At 39.8% G+C, this 19515-nt stretch overlaps 1 protein-coding gene across 1 annotated transcript; it reads right to left on the bottom strand.

Moving 5' to 3' along the window:
- Positions 1-8582: 8582 nt before the first annotated feature.
- Positions 8583-14218, bottom strand: LOC127951438 (NALCN channel auxiliary factor 1-like). The gene is made up of 3 exons (XM_052549327.1): positions 14210-14218; positions 12746-12917; positions 8583-10646 (listed from the first exon to the last, which is right to left on the bottom strand). Exons 1-3 carry the CDS (start codon positions 14216-14218, stop codon positions 10369-10371), a joined length of 459 nt encoding a protein of 152 aa, XP_052405287.1. The 3' UTR covers positions 8583-10368.
- Positions 14219-19515: the final 5297 nt, after the last annotated feature.

The raw sequence follows: 19515 nt of genomic DNA on the forward strand, positions 1-19515 counted from the left end.
TCCCATTGATGTACGTCATTGATTACGTTGCACTACAGGCAGAACCGTTGCATTTGAGCTGAATCAGGTTTTCCTAAACTGTTGATCACTTGGAATCTGCTATGTAGTTTTACCTTAAGAATTTGTTTGATATATATATATATATATATATATATATATATATATATATATTGTTCCTGTAGCTCAATTGGTAGAGCATTGTGCTATCAAGGTTGGGGGTTCGATTCCCCGGGAACACATGATAGGTAAAAATTGATAGCCTGGACAGTGCGTAAATCGCTTTGGATAAAAGTGTCTGCTAAATGCATACATGTAATTTAATATAGATAGATAGATAGAGAGATAGATAGAGAGAATATTTGATATATCATAAAGTTGTTTTGGTTGGGTAATAATTAAACTTAATCTCTAGTGACATCACAATTGAGTTGGATTATGGTCTGTAGAGCAGCATAGTGTACAGTGAGGAAAATATTTATTTAAAACCCTGCTTATTTTGTAAGTTTACCCACTTATAAAGAAATGAAGGGTCTGTATTTTTTCACCAAACAATCCAGAAAAAAAAAAAAAAAAAAAAACACTGAGAAATTGATTTGATATAGATTGGGTGGACATACACCTAACAATCTGACATTAGGAGTAACTTCTTAAAGTGACAGGATTTATCTTTGTTCCCCATGGACACATAACCAAACTGTGTGAGCCAGAATTCTTGCTTTGGTAGGGGACCAAATGCTTATTTCACTCACTGAAATACAAATTAATATCTAATCTTTATATAATATTTATTCATTTATTTATTGGTTGGTGTGCTATCTCTGTCTGTTAAAATAAACCTATCTTAAAATATTACAGATCCTTCATTTCTTTGTAAATGGGCAAACTTACAAAATCAGCAGGGGATCAAATAAATACTTTCCCCACTGTATGAAGTAGACTATCTCCCTCTGTAAAAATTTATGTCCATATAGACTTCCCTCATCCACTTCATGAAGTGGAACACACTTCAAAATGAAAGCGACGATTCCCCTGAGGGGAAGTGTGTACACACGTAATTCAGCACGATTATATTATAAAAGATATATTAAAGGTTGTTTCACCTGGAAAGCATCCGCTGTGTGCTAACATCTGATAGACATCTTTAAGATGTCAGTTTTACATTAATTTTAAATCATGAACATCTTAGAAACATTTTCTAAACACATATTTGCACATCTGATAAGAAACTTCCAGTAGGCCTAGACATACTGCAGATGAGTAAACACTCAAAAAAAATGCCTCAGATATAAATGTATGAATGTATGTCTAAAAGTGAAGTGGAATGCAGCCAGGCTACACAAAATTAGTGGCAAATTTTCAAAAAATTGTTTTTGATCTGCAAATGTAAATTTTGGGGAAAATTATCCCTTTTCGGCAGTTACTTAGATGTCCTAGATAGATGAGTTTATACTATAGACCAAATGTGATATTACACCAAAGCATTTGCATATTTTCTCTTCTCATAAGCAGTTTGCATTAGGCAGATAGTCTAAAAAAAAAAAAAAAAAAAAAAAAAACAGACACAGAGATGGTCAGAAAAACACAGACAGCTGTTTCATAATAGTTTATATCTCTATTTATTTTCCCTTAGAACAGAACTTTAATAAATGTAGTTGTATTTTCATCTTACCTTCAAAAAAAGGTCATGACCAGTGATTTATAAATATTAATCGGAGTCTTGTGTAAAAAAAAAAAAATCAAAAGAGAGTTTAACTAAAGCATCTATTGTATGACAATATGACACTGTAATAATAACTGTTATTTCTATATACCGTTTGTCCATTTATTTGCTTGTAAACCGCAGGTACCAGTTGCAAACTCTGCAGAGAAGGAGAGCGTTTGTCTGTGTAAATCACACTTTTCTGACTAGTGTTGAACAGTGATTCAAAGCTTTTAAAAACAATAAACAAAAGTGTCTGAAAAACAGAAACAAACAACAACAACAACAACAACAAAAAAACTCAAAGAGAACAGGCTACGTAAAAAAAAAATACAAAAAATTACAATTTATATCAGATGAACAGAGGATTTTGACATAGATGGGATGAGGATCGATTTTGTGACTCATGACACTATAGATTTAAATTGATTGAAAGATATTGGGGAATGAGAGGGATATTTGGGAAATACTGACTGATACTAAACAGTAAACTAAATCTTATACAGCAAGGCCAGATTCAAAGTTAGATTATATATGAGCAGTATTTGACTTATAATGGTACTACAATATAGTAACATAGAATACATTTGGGTTAAGTAAAAAAAAAGGAAATCTCTGACACTGCGGTCAGCATCAGATGGACTACAATGCTCTGTGCAGCTCTTAGATGGTCATACATTTCTATAGTGTCTTGATCTGTGATCATTTTTGGAATGATATCTTCAATTATATATATGATCTCGTTGCATAACCTGATGCAAAGGCAAAACACTAACTACAGCAACACTGAAACAGAAAATGGTTCTTTTTTTATTATTTATTTGTAATTGATTTGATATCAATTCAAACTCTGTTTCGTATGAATCTTAGCACAGCCAAACTAATTTTTTCTGTCATAGTCTGAGGCTCAGTTTATAGTTCATAGGTCTGTTGCAGTGTGTTGCCTTTGCATAGCAGTGAAAAATAATGATCATTAAAGAGATGGTGTTGCCTTCACTTAGTGTGACAGATATTATGTCATTTTTTTAATATATATTACACTGGGTGAAGGCATACTCTTTCCAATGAATGATCAATACAATTTAACAAAGTCATCTGGGAAAATTGACATCCTTAAAGTTAGCAATATACATTATTTTATAGTGAAAATAGTGAAATTAAGACAGTGTATATATATGGAATAAACTGGCACAGGTTCTCAGAAACATCTTAGTAACACTGAGGAAAACTTAGAGTAAAACCAAGAACATTTAATTACTTGCACAGTTAAATTCACTCTAAAGCAGAGGTGTCTTTCAATATTGACAAATTGTTTTCCTGTTTGACACTGTGAAGTTGCTTTGACACAGTCAGTACTGTATAAAATACTATTTAAATAAAAGTGACTTGACATTTACCTGTACACAAAACAGTGTTTGTGTTGATGTACATGTTTTAATTAACAAGACATCGCAGTGTGATTCAGAGATTCTGCAATTTTTATGTATTGATATTTCTTAAATTAACTTTAAAAAATAATAAGTGAACGTCTCGGTTACGTACGTAACCCTCGTTCCCTGATGGAGGGAACGGAGACGTTATGTCGACCGACAAATGGGGTCTCACTTGGGAGGCCAATCATCTCTGATTTTAAGAGAAAACGCCAATGAAATTGGCAAGTGGATTAACACACCTGAGCCACTCCCCGTGCCAGCGGGTATAAATAGGGCGACAGGTGCATCCACTCATTAGGTTTTACGCTGAGGAGCCGAGAACGTGTCCCGGCAACAGCGAATGGTTCAAGGTTGTGGCATGGGGACATAACGTCTCCGTTCCCTCCATCAGGGAACGAGGGTTACGTACGTAACCGAGACGTTCCCTATCTGTCGGTCACTACGAGTTATGTCGACCGACAAATGGGGTCCTATGGAAAACGCCATAACCTGAACCTCGTCACAACCCTGAGGCGCTGCAATTGTTGACAAGCCTTGGCGTGCCACAAAAGCTACGCTTAAGGTCGTAACCTTCCCAAAGCCCCAGCGCAAATTCACTGACCTTGGTACCGAAGGGGCCAAAGGGTGAGTACATCGCTGCTGGAGAAGGCCATGCTGCTGTTCCGCCCACATAAAGTAAATGGAAGGGATTTCAACCTTCAGTGAAAGATTGTTTCAAATCTTCCCTATTTGTTCTTTCAGCTGGCAAGACAATGGGGAAGCGAGCCTTTAGGAAAGGTCGCTACGGAGACCACATCCTACCCGTAGGGAGGTGACATGTGGATATACCGATATGGACTGACCCAGGGGGCAGTACTACATATGGAAAGGGTCTCTGAGGCAGGTCCTACCTTGGAGTAGGGATGGAACGGCTGCCAGAAGAGACCGACAGAGCGATCTGTCAAGGGAAGACACGGGTTTGCCAAGAGGGAAACCTTACCGTGGAAGAATACACATATGGGATTACCCGCAGGGAACCCAACCATATGGACACCTAGCCCAGTACAGGGGCTGACCGGCTCCGGGCATGCTAACGCCAGTACTGGGCCTGGCGACAGACTGCTCCGCCAAGTCTGACGCCGAGGGTGCTGGAGGATGCTCGACCAGGGTACGCCAACCGGGGAACTCTACTGGGAGAAGAAGGCGCTCACATCCCCGTGTTAGGGGGAATGGCGCAGCAAGCGAGACACCCAGCCAGCCCTTCCCGCCAATTACCTGTTACCCAACACACGGGAGGAAACTGGCTCTACACGGAGGTTGTAAAACCTCGCAAAGGTGTTAGGTGTCGCCCAGCCCGCAGCTCGACAAACGTCTGCCAGAGAGGCGCCGTGCGCCAACGCATAGGAGGAGGCCACACTCCGTGTGGAGTGGGCCCTCACCCCCAGGGGGCACGGCTCGCCTTGGGAATGGTAAGCCAAGGCGATGGCGTCCACTATCCAGTGGGCCAACCTCTGCTTAGAGACAGCCTTCCCCTTCTGCTGACCTCCAAAGCAGACCAGGAGCTGCTCAGAGCTTCTGAAGCTCTGGGTGCGGTCCACGTATATGCGAAGCGCTCTTACGGGACACAGCAACGACAAGGCTGGATCTGCCTCCTCCAGGGGCAGCGCTTGCAGGTTCACCACCTGGTCTCGGAAGGGAGTGGTGGGAACCTTGGGCACGTATCCAGGCCGGGGTCTCAGGACAACGTGAGAGTAGGCCGGCCCGAACACAAGGCACTCTTCACTTACCGAAAATGCTTGGAGGTCCCCGACACTCTTGATGGAAGTGAGCGCGATCAGGAGCGCTGTCTTGAGAGACAGGAACTTCAGCTCAACCGAATCCAGCGGCTCAAAGGGACCCCTCTGAAGTCCCGCCAGGACAATAGAGAGGTCCCAGGAGGGGATCAGGGGTGTCCTAGGAGGATGTAACCTTCTGGCACCCCTCAGGAACCTAACGATCAGGTCATGCCTCCCCAGGGACCGGCCGTCCACTGCATCGTGATGTGCTGCAATGGCAGCCACATACACCTTCAGGGTGGAGGGTGACAGCCCACGCTCCAGCCTACCTTGCAGGAAAGAAAGCACGACTCTGACCGGGCATCTCCGGGGGTCTTCTCGGTGAGAAGAACACCAATTCGTGAACAGACTCCACTTCAGAGCATAGGCCTGCCTCGTAGAAGGGGCTCTAGCCTGAGTGATAGTGTCTACCACTGCTGGGGGCAGATCACTTATGCCCTTAGGTCTCTGCACAGGGGAGAGCTTGCTCTTCTCTCGGTTGACCTGAAGCCCCAACTGACTGAGGTGCCGAAGCACGAAGTCCCTGTGATCGCACAACTCTTCTCGGGACCGGGCCATAATGAGCCAGTCATCGAGATAGTTGAGGATCCTGATGCCCACTTCCCAAAGTGGGGCAAGGGCGCCCTCCGCGACCTTCGTGAAGACACGGGGGGACAGGGAGAGCCCGAAGGGGAGGACCTTGTACTGCCATGCCTGACCCTCGAAAGCAAAGCGCAGGAACGGTCTGTGACGAGGGAGGATAGGGACATGAAAGTACGCGTCTTTCAGGTCGATCGCTGCAAACCAGTCCTGGGGCTGAATGCATTTGATAATGCGTTTCTGCGTCAACATCCTGAACGGGAGCTTGTGTAGGGCCCGATTCAAGACTCGCAGATCCAGGATAGGTCGAAGGCCACCGCTCTTCTTGGGCACGATGAAGTAAGGGCTGTAAAACCCCGTCCTCATCTCGGCTGGAGGGACCGGCTCGATTGCATCCTTCGCCAGGAGGACAGCAATCTCCTCGCGCAAGACAGGGGCGTCCTGGACTGCCACCGAAGTCTCGAGCACGCCATTGAACTTGGGGGGTCGCCGGGCGAATTGAATCGCATAGCCGAGTCGAACCGTCCGGATGAGCCAGCGTGACGGGTTGGGCAGCGCAAGCCACGCTCCCAGATACCGTACAAGTGGCACCAAAGGGACAGTCGACATACCCGCAGTGGTGCAGCGATGGGGAGTCGTGCCGGAAGGCCCAGAAGGCACAGCGTCCTGGGTCATCGCAACCACACTCCTCGTGTTCCTGGAGGAACTGGCCGGAGACGCGTGGAGAGGCGTTGCGTCTCCGAACCGCGACCTCTTGGCCGCTGGCGAAAGGAGGCGTCGTGGGTGAGTGGCGGAACAAAACAAAACAGAAACTGAAGATTCTCCGCCCGGCCCTCCTCCGGGGGAAGGAGTGGCGCTGTCTTCGCCATCTCCTGAAGAGCAGTTCTCCGCATCTCCGAGTTGCCCGTGTCAGGGCCGCTTGGTCGACTTCTTGGAGGACTTCGCAGCCGGGAGTGACACGGGGGGCGCCGCTCTCCTGCGCAGGGCTCGACGCGCCGGCCTCGAAGAACTCTCAGCACGGGGCGGAGCTGGCGTAGAGGACGCAGGGGGGCGCCCACGGCGACGAGCAGGCTGAGGCGCTACCCGCGACGGAACGGTGGCAGCCGGAGAGACACGTCGGGGCAGGATGTGCTGGATGGCCTCAGTCTGCTTCTGTACCGCCGAGAACTGCTGGGCAAAGTCCTCGACAGTGTCGCCGAACAGGCCTGCCTGGGAGATGGGGGCGTCGAGAAAGCGCGCTTTGTCCATGTCCCTCATCTCAGCCAGGTTCAGCCAGAGATGCCGCTCCTGGACCACCAGCGTGGACATCGCCTTCCCGAGGGACCGCGCCGTGACCTTCGTTGCCCGTAAGGCGAAGGCGGTCGCCGTGCGCAGCTCCTGCATCAACCCCGGGTCGGTACCACCCTCGTGCATGGTTTTGAGTGCCTTGGCTTGGTGTACCTGCAGGATAGCCATGGCATGCAGGGCAGAGGCAGCTTGGCCCGCAGCACTGTAAGCCTTGGCAGCGAGTGCGGCCGTCAGCTTACAGGCCTTGGACGGGAGGCGCGGACGATTCCTCCAAGTGGCGGCGTTTTGTGGGCACAAGTGCACCGCAACCGCCCTCTCCACCTGGGGAACCTCTACGTACCCCCTGGCTGCCCCGCCATCGAGGGTGGTGAGGATGGAAGAGGGAGAAGAGCGGCTTCTGGCCGTGAAAGGGGCCGTCCACGACTTCGTCACCTCTTCATGCACCTCCGGGAAGAAAGGCACCGGAGCAGAACGAGGTTGTGAGCCGCGTCCCGCGCCGAGAAACCAATCATCCAGCCGTGAGGGCTCGGGACTGGGCGGTGTAGTCACCTCCAGTCCGATACTCACGGCTGCCCGGGCAAGCATGGCCGACAACTCCAAGTCCGATTCGGCAGTAGCGACAACACCCGAGGGGGGCAGCCCCGCCGAACCTTCATCCTCAGAGGTCGATAACCCATCCCCCGATGCAGCAATCGACATCTGATCCTCGGGCGGCGCACCGAAAGACACGCTGGGACCGCTGTGAGACGGCCCAGCAGAATCAATCGGCAGCTGCACGGGACAGTCGCTGCGTGAGGAGTGAGAGGTCCGTGGGGCGTGGCCCGGCGGAGAAGCTCTCACTGTGATCCTCAGATCTCCCAGAGCGCCAGCCGGCGGCCCTCTGCTCGAGCCAGAGAGACCGGGACGGGTGGCGACAGAGGGGTCTGCTGCACTCCCCTTGAGGAGTGAGAGACGCGATCGCAGCGCTGCCATGTTCATACGCCCACAGTAGACGCATGAATCATCCACGAGCGCAGCCTCAGCGTGTTGGACGCCCAGACACTGCAGACAACGCTCGTGACCGTCAACCGAAGACAGGAAACGACCGCATCCAGAAGGACACGGACGAAACGGCATCTTGAAAAAGACGCGAATCGTCCGTGATTTGCTCTTTTAGAACTGTCTCTTTTAGCCGAAGCGCCCAGGGGAATCGCCGACTCGCAGGGACACCGCTGTAATGCGCCGTCACACCGACCAGGAACAGTAGAACAAAACAAAGATGATGGCTTTGTAGAGGTTTCTTCATCCACTACTCGGCTCCGAAGCAAAAATCTAATGAGTGGATGCACCTGTCGCCCTATTTATACCCGCTGGCACGGGGAGTGGCTCAGGTGTGTTAATCCACTTGCCAATTTCATTGGCGTTTTCTCTTAAAATCAGAGATGATTGGCCTCCCAAGTGAGACCCCATTTGTCGGTCGACATAACTCGTAGTGACCGACAGATAGGGAACTAGTATTATTGTTTTATTGTAGTTTATGGGGGGAAATACATAGTTTATTATATATATATATATATATATATATATATATATATATATATATATATATATATATATATATATATATATATATATTAGTATTCCCTAAGGGGCATTTACTGGTAGTTTCCCCTAAGAAGTGTCCAAATTTGAGCACCAATGTGACCTATCACTCTGTGCATCTCTGCTCTTAAGTAATTCTAATTTAACTTTACAAGAATTCATTTAATGCTAGTAAATTTACTCAAAAAAAAAAAAAAAAACAAACAAACAAACAAAAAAAAAAAAAAAACACACAGGAACATAATGACCAAAGCAATGTTTTGGATGCACAGATGTATATGAGGATAGTCTGAAAATAAGGTAATAAAATAAGGTCCTGACAAAGGCAAAACAACACATAATCCCTATTATCCATTACACTCAAACACTGAAGACAACAATCACACAGAAGGAGAAATGTAGAGTAAGCCCTTAACTCCTTCTTCACACACTACTATTTGCTAAGCCCTTTACACAATAGATAGTTATTTTTGACAGGGAAATTATGGTAAAATTACAGTGTAATTGTGTATGATTATGTTGGAGTGCCACATTCTGTTCAGCTATTCCAGTTCCATTCGCACATGAACTATGGTAGTTAACCTTAGTTAAACAAGCTTCACATATAACGATGTTAAATGAATGCATTCAAATTATGTCATGCAATGAATAACAATATAAATATTGTTGCTGTTAAGAATAATGTAAGGACCACATACTGAGAAATGATTATTTCACAGAAGAATATCCAAGATGCAATTAATGCAAGAGGGCAGAAGGGTTTAGCACATTGTTAAATGATTAAAGTGCATAATAAAATAGTGTCATGTATGAAAATACTTATAATTACATCCTCCTTTTTTACAGTTGTGTGCCAAAGCCCTGTTACTTGGATTATTCTGACCTGTTGTAGACTATATTTGTATTTGAATAACTACCAAAATGATGGGGTCTTTTTATACAATAAAATGGGCAAGATGCATAAAAAATCTGTCACTAGGACAGCACCCTTTTCAATAGGTACACTTCTGTACCATATTTACCCCTAAAAGTTCTATATTAGTATCTTAAAGGTTACACATTATTACCTTTTTAAAGGGTACCAGCCCAATGACAACTTATGTCGCTTTTTTTCTAAGTGTAAAACAGTAAGCTATGTACATGATTTGGAGATGAAGATCTTAGAATAAACAGAACTATCTCATGGTAGTTGAGGCAAACTCCACCAATCACCAAGATTTTTCATACAGTAAGGGAAATAAGCATCAGTTTCTAAAATAATGCAAGGAGGTTTTATCTGTTTCTTAGAAGGTAGAGAAGATAAACAACATTCTCTAATTAGATGGGGTGCCAACTGCTGATTTGATTTTGAGGCTTTCAGTACATTTAGTTTAAAAATAGGGCTTTTTATTATTTTATTTTATTTAGGATGAAAATGTAGGCATTAGAAAGAAAGACATGAATCTTCTACCTGTAGCCTGTCTGAATGGTGCTGATGACTGTGATGTGACGCTCACTCTCAAAGGACACAAAATACTGACACGTAACATAACGAGAGAATTTGACAGGACATGGACACCCAAGTCTCTTTCCAGGTTGCTCTGAAACCACTGAACAGAAGTCAAAACCATCTTGAAGTGAAAATAACAGCTGAAACTAAAAGGGAAAAGTTTGATAATCTCCTAGTGCAAAGTGAAATGGCAACTTGCGTGTGTGTGTGTGTGTGTGTCACAATGTGTGTACCAGAAGAGAGCAAGAAGTCTCTGTAGGGGCATGTTCTGACTCTTCGTATTATGCTTATCTTTTGTCCTGTGCCCTGTTGACTGTTTTCCCAAAACCCAACAAGGTGCTGATGACAAGTGTGGATAAGTGTTCTCTGGTAGAGACTGTGAGCCTCACTTAGAGCCATTACACTCAACTTTTCTCTGAATGAGGTGCTTCTTTACTGGCAAGCCTGAAGCAAGTGGTGTTGGAGCTGGAGTTTTTCTTCATTCAATCACTCTTCTCTCGGGGCGTTGTCATCCAGTGGAAAGATTCCATTCAGGCAGGTCGAGTTTTGATTGGCTGTCATGGTAGCCACAGTGTGGAGAAGAACTAGGACCAGCAAGCAAAGTTTCAGCCGGCCCTGCCCGAGCCGTGGACCCCCCGAGGAGGTCACGGATGTGTGCTGGCAGGAAGGGTGAGTTCTTTTTAAAGTGCCCCGGGAGCGGTTGGACTTCTGGTCCCATCGCACATCACAGCACTCTGGCTCCTGGTTGATGTCTGGTTTGAACCCTGGGATTATACAAAAACACACATCTATGATCTATTTGGAAAACTCTCAAACATTGTATTATACCACAGTATGCATGTCTGACTGTGGTTATGACAAGACTCCTAGAGTTTTAGCAAGATTTTCTCAGTTATGAACTTTAATTCAAAGTTATATTGCCTTTAATAACATTCCTAAAATGTTAGCACAAATATATTAGTTCTGTCAGGACCACTAACATAAAAAAGAGAGATACTTATCATGAACTTTAGTTTGGTGGTATGGTTCTGTTATGGGCAAAAACTCCCTGCCCATCCGTGCAGCCTGTCATGAATGAGCAGGGAGAGCAGCAATAATAAGCCCCCTACGGTAAACACTGAATAGAATAGAGCTTATATAGGAATGTCGTGATAGGTGTTGTATTCCTATAGGTAGATGTAATCAGCTGAGAATCACAAGACCTGTGAGAACTAATGCTAACGCTTAATTTATACATAATTTAAGGAAGGTTTTTATTTATTTATTTATTTTGATTTTTTTTTTTTTTTTTGTATGTTAGTCTAAAGATTTTTAGAGAACATTCAAAAGTAATGCTTCTCATAATATTTGCACAATTATCAAATGTAACATTACTTTATTGTTTTAGTTTTTATTTAAATAAGCATTAAAAAAACTGTTTGTTTTAAACTTCAAAAACATTCAAAAATAAAGTTTTCATGACACATGATCAAAATATTCTTATAACATGTTTTTAGCTGATGTTACACTAAAATTATTACATTAAACACTAGGATATGTGTATGAACTGAATATTCATAAAATTGAATGATTAACTGTTCCATCTTGCATTAAAAAGTATGTGGATTTAAAGGTCTTTGCGTTAAAATGCCTTTACAGTAAAGGCATTCTATGTGCTCATTAATTGCTTCTCACATTCCAGTAACAGCACTAAAATTCCAGTGACATCGTATGCAGATTAAAGCTAAATATAAGCAAAAATAAATAAATGGTCAGCTCATAAGTAATTGATGAAAGAAGAAAAGATGAAAGAAGTTCCAAATGACCGATTTTAAAGCAATGATTTTCACACTTGAGAAAAATCTAGCTGACATCAACTATTTGTATGCTTCTGTCTTTGAACCTCAAATATACTGTCGATGCTGATATTGTATGGTTTTCCTAATTTAAAAATAATATGATAAAAAATATATATATATTTATTTTATTAAAACAAAAAAATATTTATGCTTATATACAGTATGTTTTTTTGTAATAAATATTTTAAATACATGTCTATCTTTTATATTTGCACTATTTATATAATATCCACATGTATTGATGCGGTTTAGGGCGGTTATACATGTAGATGACTCAAAAGGCCAAGATATCCAAAAACGTATTACACAAACTTAAACACAAATATTTGTTTTAGCTCATTCCGTTTTCTCATTGCTTTCATACATGTTTTAATTCATATAACATATTTAATATATGTGCATACAGTATATTACATTTGTGTAGTTCACTTTGTAGTTCATTTCAAATCGAAAAAAAAAAAAAAACAGTGGATGTGTTTCCACAGAGCAAAAGTCTGACAGATTCAACAATTGTCCAGTAGATGTCACTTAAAAGATGTATGGTAATCCAAATAGCGTTCATTTCTGTAATGTATTTACATTAAATATGTGCATAAATCATACTGAGAAATTAATGAGCTCTGCTCTATGAAACAATAACATGATTTTAAAAATATTATTATTATTATTATTTAAATCTAAGTTGGTTTTCCTGCTGATCTTGCTACTTTGGAGCTCTTTGATGTGATTTATGTGTTACTTTTTTTGCTTTTTTGATGTTGTTAATTACGACTAGTATCCTACTCCTGTATATAAGGTTTGATACAAAGATACCTGTGACCTTTTTTTTTTTTACTTAGTAAAGACTTAAAGGTTACATTTTGACTGTTCATTGCTTTATTAGCAACATTAGAATTCTGCTTGACACAAAACATGGAATTATGAAAACGTAAATGACATTTAACATAGATACAGTGCATAATGTAAACATAAAAAAAAAAATTACAATTAAGTTTAGTTTTGGCTATACATAGTTGTATACCAACCTGCACATATAAAACTGGGAGTACCACCATGTATAAGGTCATCATTGTCAGGCAATATGAACGGACACCTCTGCTGGACCTCAAGACAGTATTGCTCACAGGGAATCTTATGACTGCAGCCTGACTGAGGACTCTGGAAATACTGAGCGCAGAGCCAGGGCTTGTAGACAGTCTGCAGAGAGAGCAAGAAAGAAAGAAACAAATAAACAAAGAGAGTGAATTAATGCAAATGATTAAACATTTGAACATCTGTTGATTAGAATTCAGGCATTATTATATTAGAAAAGCCATACATCTACAATCCCAGAGTTTTTACTATACTTTTATCAGAGTTGGACACCATTGCATTATATGATTAACAGATTTAATTTAGGCTTTTGTTCACATATTAACATTGATCAACACACATGCACACAGCAAATCAAATATGGAAAACATACACTCTATTATAAATTAAAACTCAGTTTATTCACTATATCTCCACTATATCTCCACTCATGAAGTCACCAGGGAGAACTAGGGCAAATGTCAAGATTTTCAGTGAATAACAACCTAATTTTTGCTCTGCACCTCGCACAAAGGTATCATATGCTTTCAAAAGACTTAAAACAGATGTAAAATAGAGTTTGGCTCTATTTATGATTCTGCTTCGGTTCTTTATGAAGCTTGAAAACTTCAGTCCCTTAGAAAGAGCAGTGAAAAGAGAAACAAAATCTTGAGTTAATGGCTTTTCTGTCACTACAGTGACATAACATGTCTCTGATTTATGTAATATACCATGCCGTGACAAATTATAGCAAAGGATTTACACCAATATCCCATCAATCAGTTGTGCAATATTCAAAACGACCAGCAGATGGGAGAGTTTCACAGCTCTCCACATCAGACCTGTTTGCTAGCTTCATTAATCTGTCTCACAACAGCTCAGTTACTTGTGCTTCCTCAGTGACATACACAGAGACCCAACCAGGTCACGCAGACCTCATAAAAACACTGCTGCTTTATAATGTACCTTTGATCATTTAACCTAATATGCCTACTGCAACATCACTGTGACAAAATGATAATGTCACACTATATATGAAGTGAGTTAGCAGCAGAGGAGCACAGTGGGCAGCGCAAGGGGTGATCAGAGGACTCCACGGTGCTATAAGAATAGACTTTGCTCATTTATTTTGCCCTACATAGCACACAGCACAGCCTGCTGTTGAGGAAAGGGAAGATGCCAGAGCATCCACGTGTGTGTGTGTGTGTGTGTGTTGAAAAAGAGAACAGGAGGCATAGAAAACCAGGTCGTCATTAGCACTGTCTGGCTGTCAGAGAATCCAGTGCTGCAGTTTGATTTGTGAAGGCTGGTTTGTGGGAGGATTCTCTCTTCCTTCTTTAAACATCTAACAACATGACATCTATAACAGAATTAACAGGAAATTACACACCATTGGGGACTGCTGACCCCCATCTCACCCACTGCATGCCAGATGGAAGTGAAAAACAAATGGTTGGTAAAACTAGAGTTGTCACATCATAAATTTGCACTTAGTGTACGTGTTTAGGAAGAAAGATTTATGAGCCAAAGATAAAACATAAATAAATAAATACATCAAAAAAGTCTGTTACCATTAAAAAAATGACAAAAAAATATTCCTTACATTTTTCTGAAGCTATACAATAGGGTTTTTTAAGGAACAGAACATTTTTAAGTCATTATTCACTGAGCGTCCTGCAGTCCAGTGAGCTACTGTACATAATCTAAATCAACAAATTGTTTAAAGCAATAATTAACTCAAATCATTCATCTTTTTAAAACTTAAATGGGGATTTTTTTTTTCTTCTTTTTATGAAATCTGCGAGATTTCTGTCCCTCCACTGAAAGTAAATTCCACTAAAACCTTCAAGGCTCAAAACATCCGTAAGAAAATTTTAAAGTAATCCATATGAATTGAACTGTTTAATAAGTCTTCTGAAGAGACTATGAAAAAATTGAGCTATTGAGAATAATGAAACTATTGGCTTCTGGTCATAGCTGAATTGAGCGATCTTCACAATTTATGAATTTTTGAACATTGACCCAGTTATTATTTATTAGTTATTATAACGGAATTGGAATAAATGAGCTGAATAATGACACTATCATTTCTATAGACCTGAATTATAGTTGAACTGAGTTTGTTTCATAACTGATGAACGCGACATGACAGTTATTGAACTAAATTGAAGCAACATCCAAATGAATTGATTTGAATGACACTACTTTCTTCGGTAGAGCTGATTATAGCTGGACTGAACTTATTTCATAAAGGAATAAATGTATAGTGTTATAGAACTGACCTGAATCAACTCTGATCTAAACTGAGCTAAATAATGCCTATTGTCTTCTGTAGAGCTGCTTTACTTTTGAAATTGAATTCACAGTTCAATAATTTTGCGACATTAACACTGGTATTTTCCTGTTTATTAATGAGAAGCTCGTTAGTATAGAGTGCTAAATAAATGTGATTATACTTGACACAATAGCTTTATACGATGAACAGACTTATTAAGACTTTTATTCACATATTAAAACTGAAAAACCCATACTTACAGCTCACCAAAAATGTAAAAATAAGTTTAAACCTAATGGAAACTCAGTTTGTTCATGAATTAGACTGCTTTGCTTCTTTATCTTTAATAAACTCACCAGAATGAACTGGGGCAAATGTCAAGATTGTTAGTGAATACTTACAGGTGCTACTGTATATACTTTTTTTTTACCTAAAGTATCAGCAAACAACTTTTTGCTATGTATATGTGTGTATATTATAAGATATATGTAGTAATCCTTGGCGTCCAAGCCTTTATTTCTTTTATTTATTTTTTTATTTTTCTGTGAGACTGCAAGAATGATATGCCACATGCATCGCTGTGTAGAAGTAAGATGGTGGAGTGCAGTGCAGAGCTTTCTGCTGAAGGCCAACTGCTACGTGCCATATTTCTATATTAGCATAATGGCTAATACTATCTCTTGACACTGGTTATAAAAGACAAAGGTATTTCACTTTCATTATATATTCCATTTCCTTGATGTTTTGAACAAGGGAGTGCATGAACGAGTGGAGGGCAGAGGAACGGCAGTCACTCACAGCCTTGCTTTCATTATTGTCAGAAATTAAAATATGCCACTCTACCCTGACTAAGGTCTATTGCATTGAAAGAGCAACAATATAACTCTTTAAACTAAACACAGCATTTCTGCAACCGTGAAAGTTTTAGGGCTATGAAAAAAAAGTGAATCCTCCCACATCCCACACAGTGTAACAGGAGGTCAAAAGGTTAAAGCTTGCAGTAACCTCAGGCACTGAGATAGTACAGAGCACTATGAGAATGCACCGCAATGCATAAGGGATTTCTTATGACCATATGGCCATGAGCCAAGGTTAAGGGTTATGCAGTCGTTATCAGGAAAGGCATGGTCATGCAAGTGAACAGCATCAGCCAAGGATTAGAAGAGAAGAATGAACGCCATGAAAGAGGAAGTTGTTTTTTAATCAAGGAATTATGGCTCTCTGTAAGGCTTAACAAGCATGGCAGAATTGCAAATTTGACTCATATAAAAGAGACATAAAATGACAGAATTGTGTAGCAGCAATACCTGGTGTACATGTTTGTTTTAAATAGGTTTACTTTGATCTTGTAGACATGGTTACACCAATATAACTTGCAATTATTACATATTGACCATCAGACAGACATTTATTCAATTATTGCCTATTGACTATTATAAAGACATCTATTTAAAAAAAAAAAAAAAAAAAAGTGAGTGAAGTGACATTCAGCCAAGTATGGTGACCCATACTCAGAATTTGTGCTCTGCATTTAACCCATCCGAAATGCACACACACAGAGCAGTGAACACACACACACACACACACACACACACACACAGCAGTGGGCAGCCATTTATTATTATTTCTAATGAAATTGTACAGTAAGTTTTCAAGGAAAAAATCTAATAGAGTGAAAAAAAAAATCCTCATCAATTTCTTTTAGAAACATAGAGATAAAACAAAAGAGCATATGTTGTTCAGTCAAGTCACCTTTATTTATATAGTGCTTTATACAATACAGATTGTGTCAAAGCAGCTTTAAGAAAAACATGTGCTGATAATGCACATTGTTTGCAGTTTTTCAGTTAAAGTCGTTTAATTGATGATACAGTTACAAAAGAGGGAACATTGAAAATGCAATCCGATGACAATTAATAGGAAGGCCATATCCAAAATAAGCCTGCAAACCAGAACAGAGAACTTTCCATAAATTAGTTTTTTTTTTAATACTTTTTACAAATGAGGATGTCCCCCAAAGGAGGTTTTGGGATATTTTGTTAGGTTTGTACTTCAGAGTACAAATTTGTCCTAAAAATATTGGTACACACATTTGCACATATTAAACTGGAAAATAACACTTTACAAAAATAATTTACTTATCTAAACCCCTTCATTTAGTAATGCATTGTGTGTGTGTGTTGTGCAAGTGTACATGTGGGTCTTTCTCTGCACACTCACATGTCCAATCAAACTTCATTAACCATGAGTTTCTCATTAATGATTCAAATCTAATTAAAGTGCTTCCGAGGATCATTATAATGCATCAGTGGTAAGTAATTACATGAAAAAAAGACTTGCCACATTATTACAGAACACGATTAGATTAAGAAACCTGGAGTTTGTGCAATACTGGGTGTGATTATGTGTGTAAGTTAACATCCAGATGTGGTCATGTATGTCAAATCAGTATCAGTTGAATTTAAAGGTCATGTTAAAGTAGATTCTGCTATTCCAGTCGTGCATATTTAACATGTAAAATTCAGATTTGGGCTACAAAAATAACACAGTTAATTTTTACTTATTTACTAGGAAAGGAAAGGAAACTATCTATTTTGTATTAGAGTGGTGGTATATAACATTTCTATTCATTTTATGCAATAATCTACTTAACTAAACAATTGAATCTAATTAAAAATTCATGATTGTACATTAAATGTAATTTACAGAGAATGCCTACTTGCAACCCCCAGTAAGCAAACGTTTAGTTTAGAAAAGTTTATAATGGGGAGTAGAAACTCCACAGAAAAAGTACAAACTATTATTCATAAGTATTTCACAATAAACAAGAGATGAAAACTTGTGATGAGCAATAAATCTGGTTTTCACAAAACTACATGCAGATTTATTTCTTACTGTTAAATATATGGCAACAAATAAAATAAAAATAAAATAAATTTGATTAGTCTCATGAATTTCAACCAGTAGTTGTACACTGCTGAAATTCCTCTTGAGCAACACCAGCACTGTCAAAGCACCTGTCATAGCAAACTGACCACATGGAACTACAGACAGGTGACTAAATAAGAGAAACACATGCATCTTAGGGTGTGTGTCTTTGTACTGCTAGAACAACTTCACTGTGCCTTGGCAGTGATTCTACAGGTCTCTGGAACTCTTCTTCCAAAAATAGGCCTATATTCCCTACTTTGGTGTTCTATGCCGATTGCTGGTGTTGTCTAAAAGGTCACAATAAATTTTTCTTTTCGCACAATATATGTACATGACCTCAATAATTTTTGGTGACACAATATATTGCCCATTATATTTACATAAAAAGTAATGTCACCATGTGTTCTGCATTTCATTTGTGCCTGTGTCTTTTGCCGCTTCTCCTACATAACAGTGTAGTTGGTGCTAGTTCAAAAAAATAAATAAAAAATGCTTCTACAAAAAGGTTTAATCTGCAGATATGGCCTTGTTTAGAGATCTGTGACTTGGTGTGACTGCTAAATCGGGATTATATTTTTTTGCAATACAGTACATTATACAGGTTAATTTACAGAGAAAATAAGAATCTGTAGATGGAAAAATCTCTTTACAAGTTACATGTGAATTTTTGTTACTTTGCACTTTTTGTTAGAAAATGTTTATTTGGTATTTATTCAAGTTTTTTATTAAGGTATCTAATATTTTAATAATTAATTTCCATGATCTAAATATTCTTGAGAATTAAAAGTTTGTTATCATTTGAAAGTGTGTTGGCCTTTTTTCGTTTTTATATTATGATCATAAATTAACTTAAAATGACAAAAATATTGTTTATCACAATTATTTCTGAGGCAATATATCGCACAATATAAATTGTTATTGTGACATGCCTACATGTCGGTCCAAAAGTTTTACCATGCACAGCACAAAGACCTGACTAGGTAATCACTAATTCTCTTTATTGATAATTATCAATATGCTATCAAAACATTGCTGTGTTTTCGCAATCCCGATTAATTCAGCATAGCAAATAGGCTCAGCCTGATTCAAATTTGTCATTATATTTATAATTGTTTGTGATTTTGTTTATCTGACTAAGCCTTGTGAAAAAATGCACTTAATAGTATTGAATGTCCACATATAGTATACTTAAAATCTTATAAAAAGTATAATAAAAACAAAACTATACACTGAAAAAAGTCTAACATTGCTGTTATTCGTTTAATGTGTATTTTGTCGTTGAAATAGCTTAAAATTATTGTTTTTTTCATTTAAACTAAACGTTTTAGTTTATATTTATGGTTGAATCCATTTTTTTTACATGGATACAATATGATTTGCAGCGGGACATTAAACTGAATTTATTCATTTGATCAAAGCAATTTTATTAAATTAAGCATGGTTTGCACATGCGCATTGCTGAGTTGGAGTGCCGCTCTCTGACCACCTGACCTGTTTATTTAAAGAATAAAAAAAAAA

Source organism: Carassius gibelio, chromosome B2 (assembly GCF_023724105.1).
Source record: "Carassius gibelio isolate Cgi1373 ecotype wild population from Czech Republic chromosome B2, carGib1.2-hapl.c, whole genome shotgun sequence".
Classification (NCBI taxonomy): Eukaryota; Metazoa; Chordata; class Actinopteri; order Cypriniformes; family Cyprinidae; genus Carassius; species Carassius gibelio.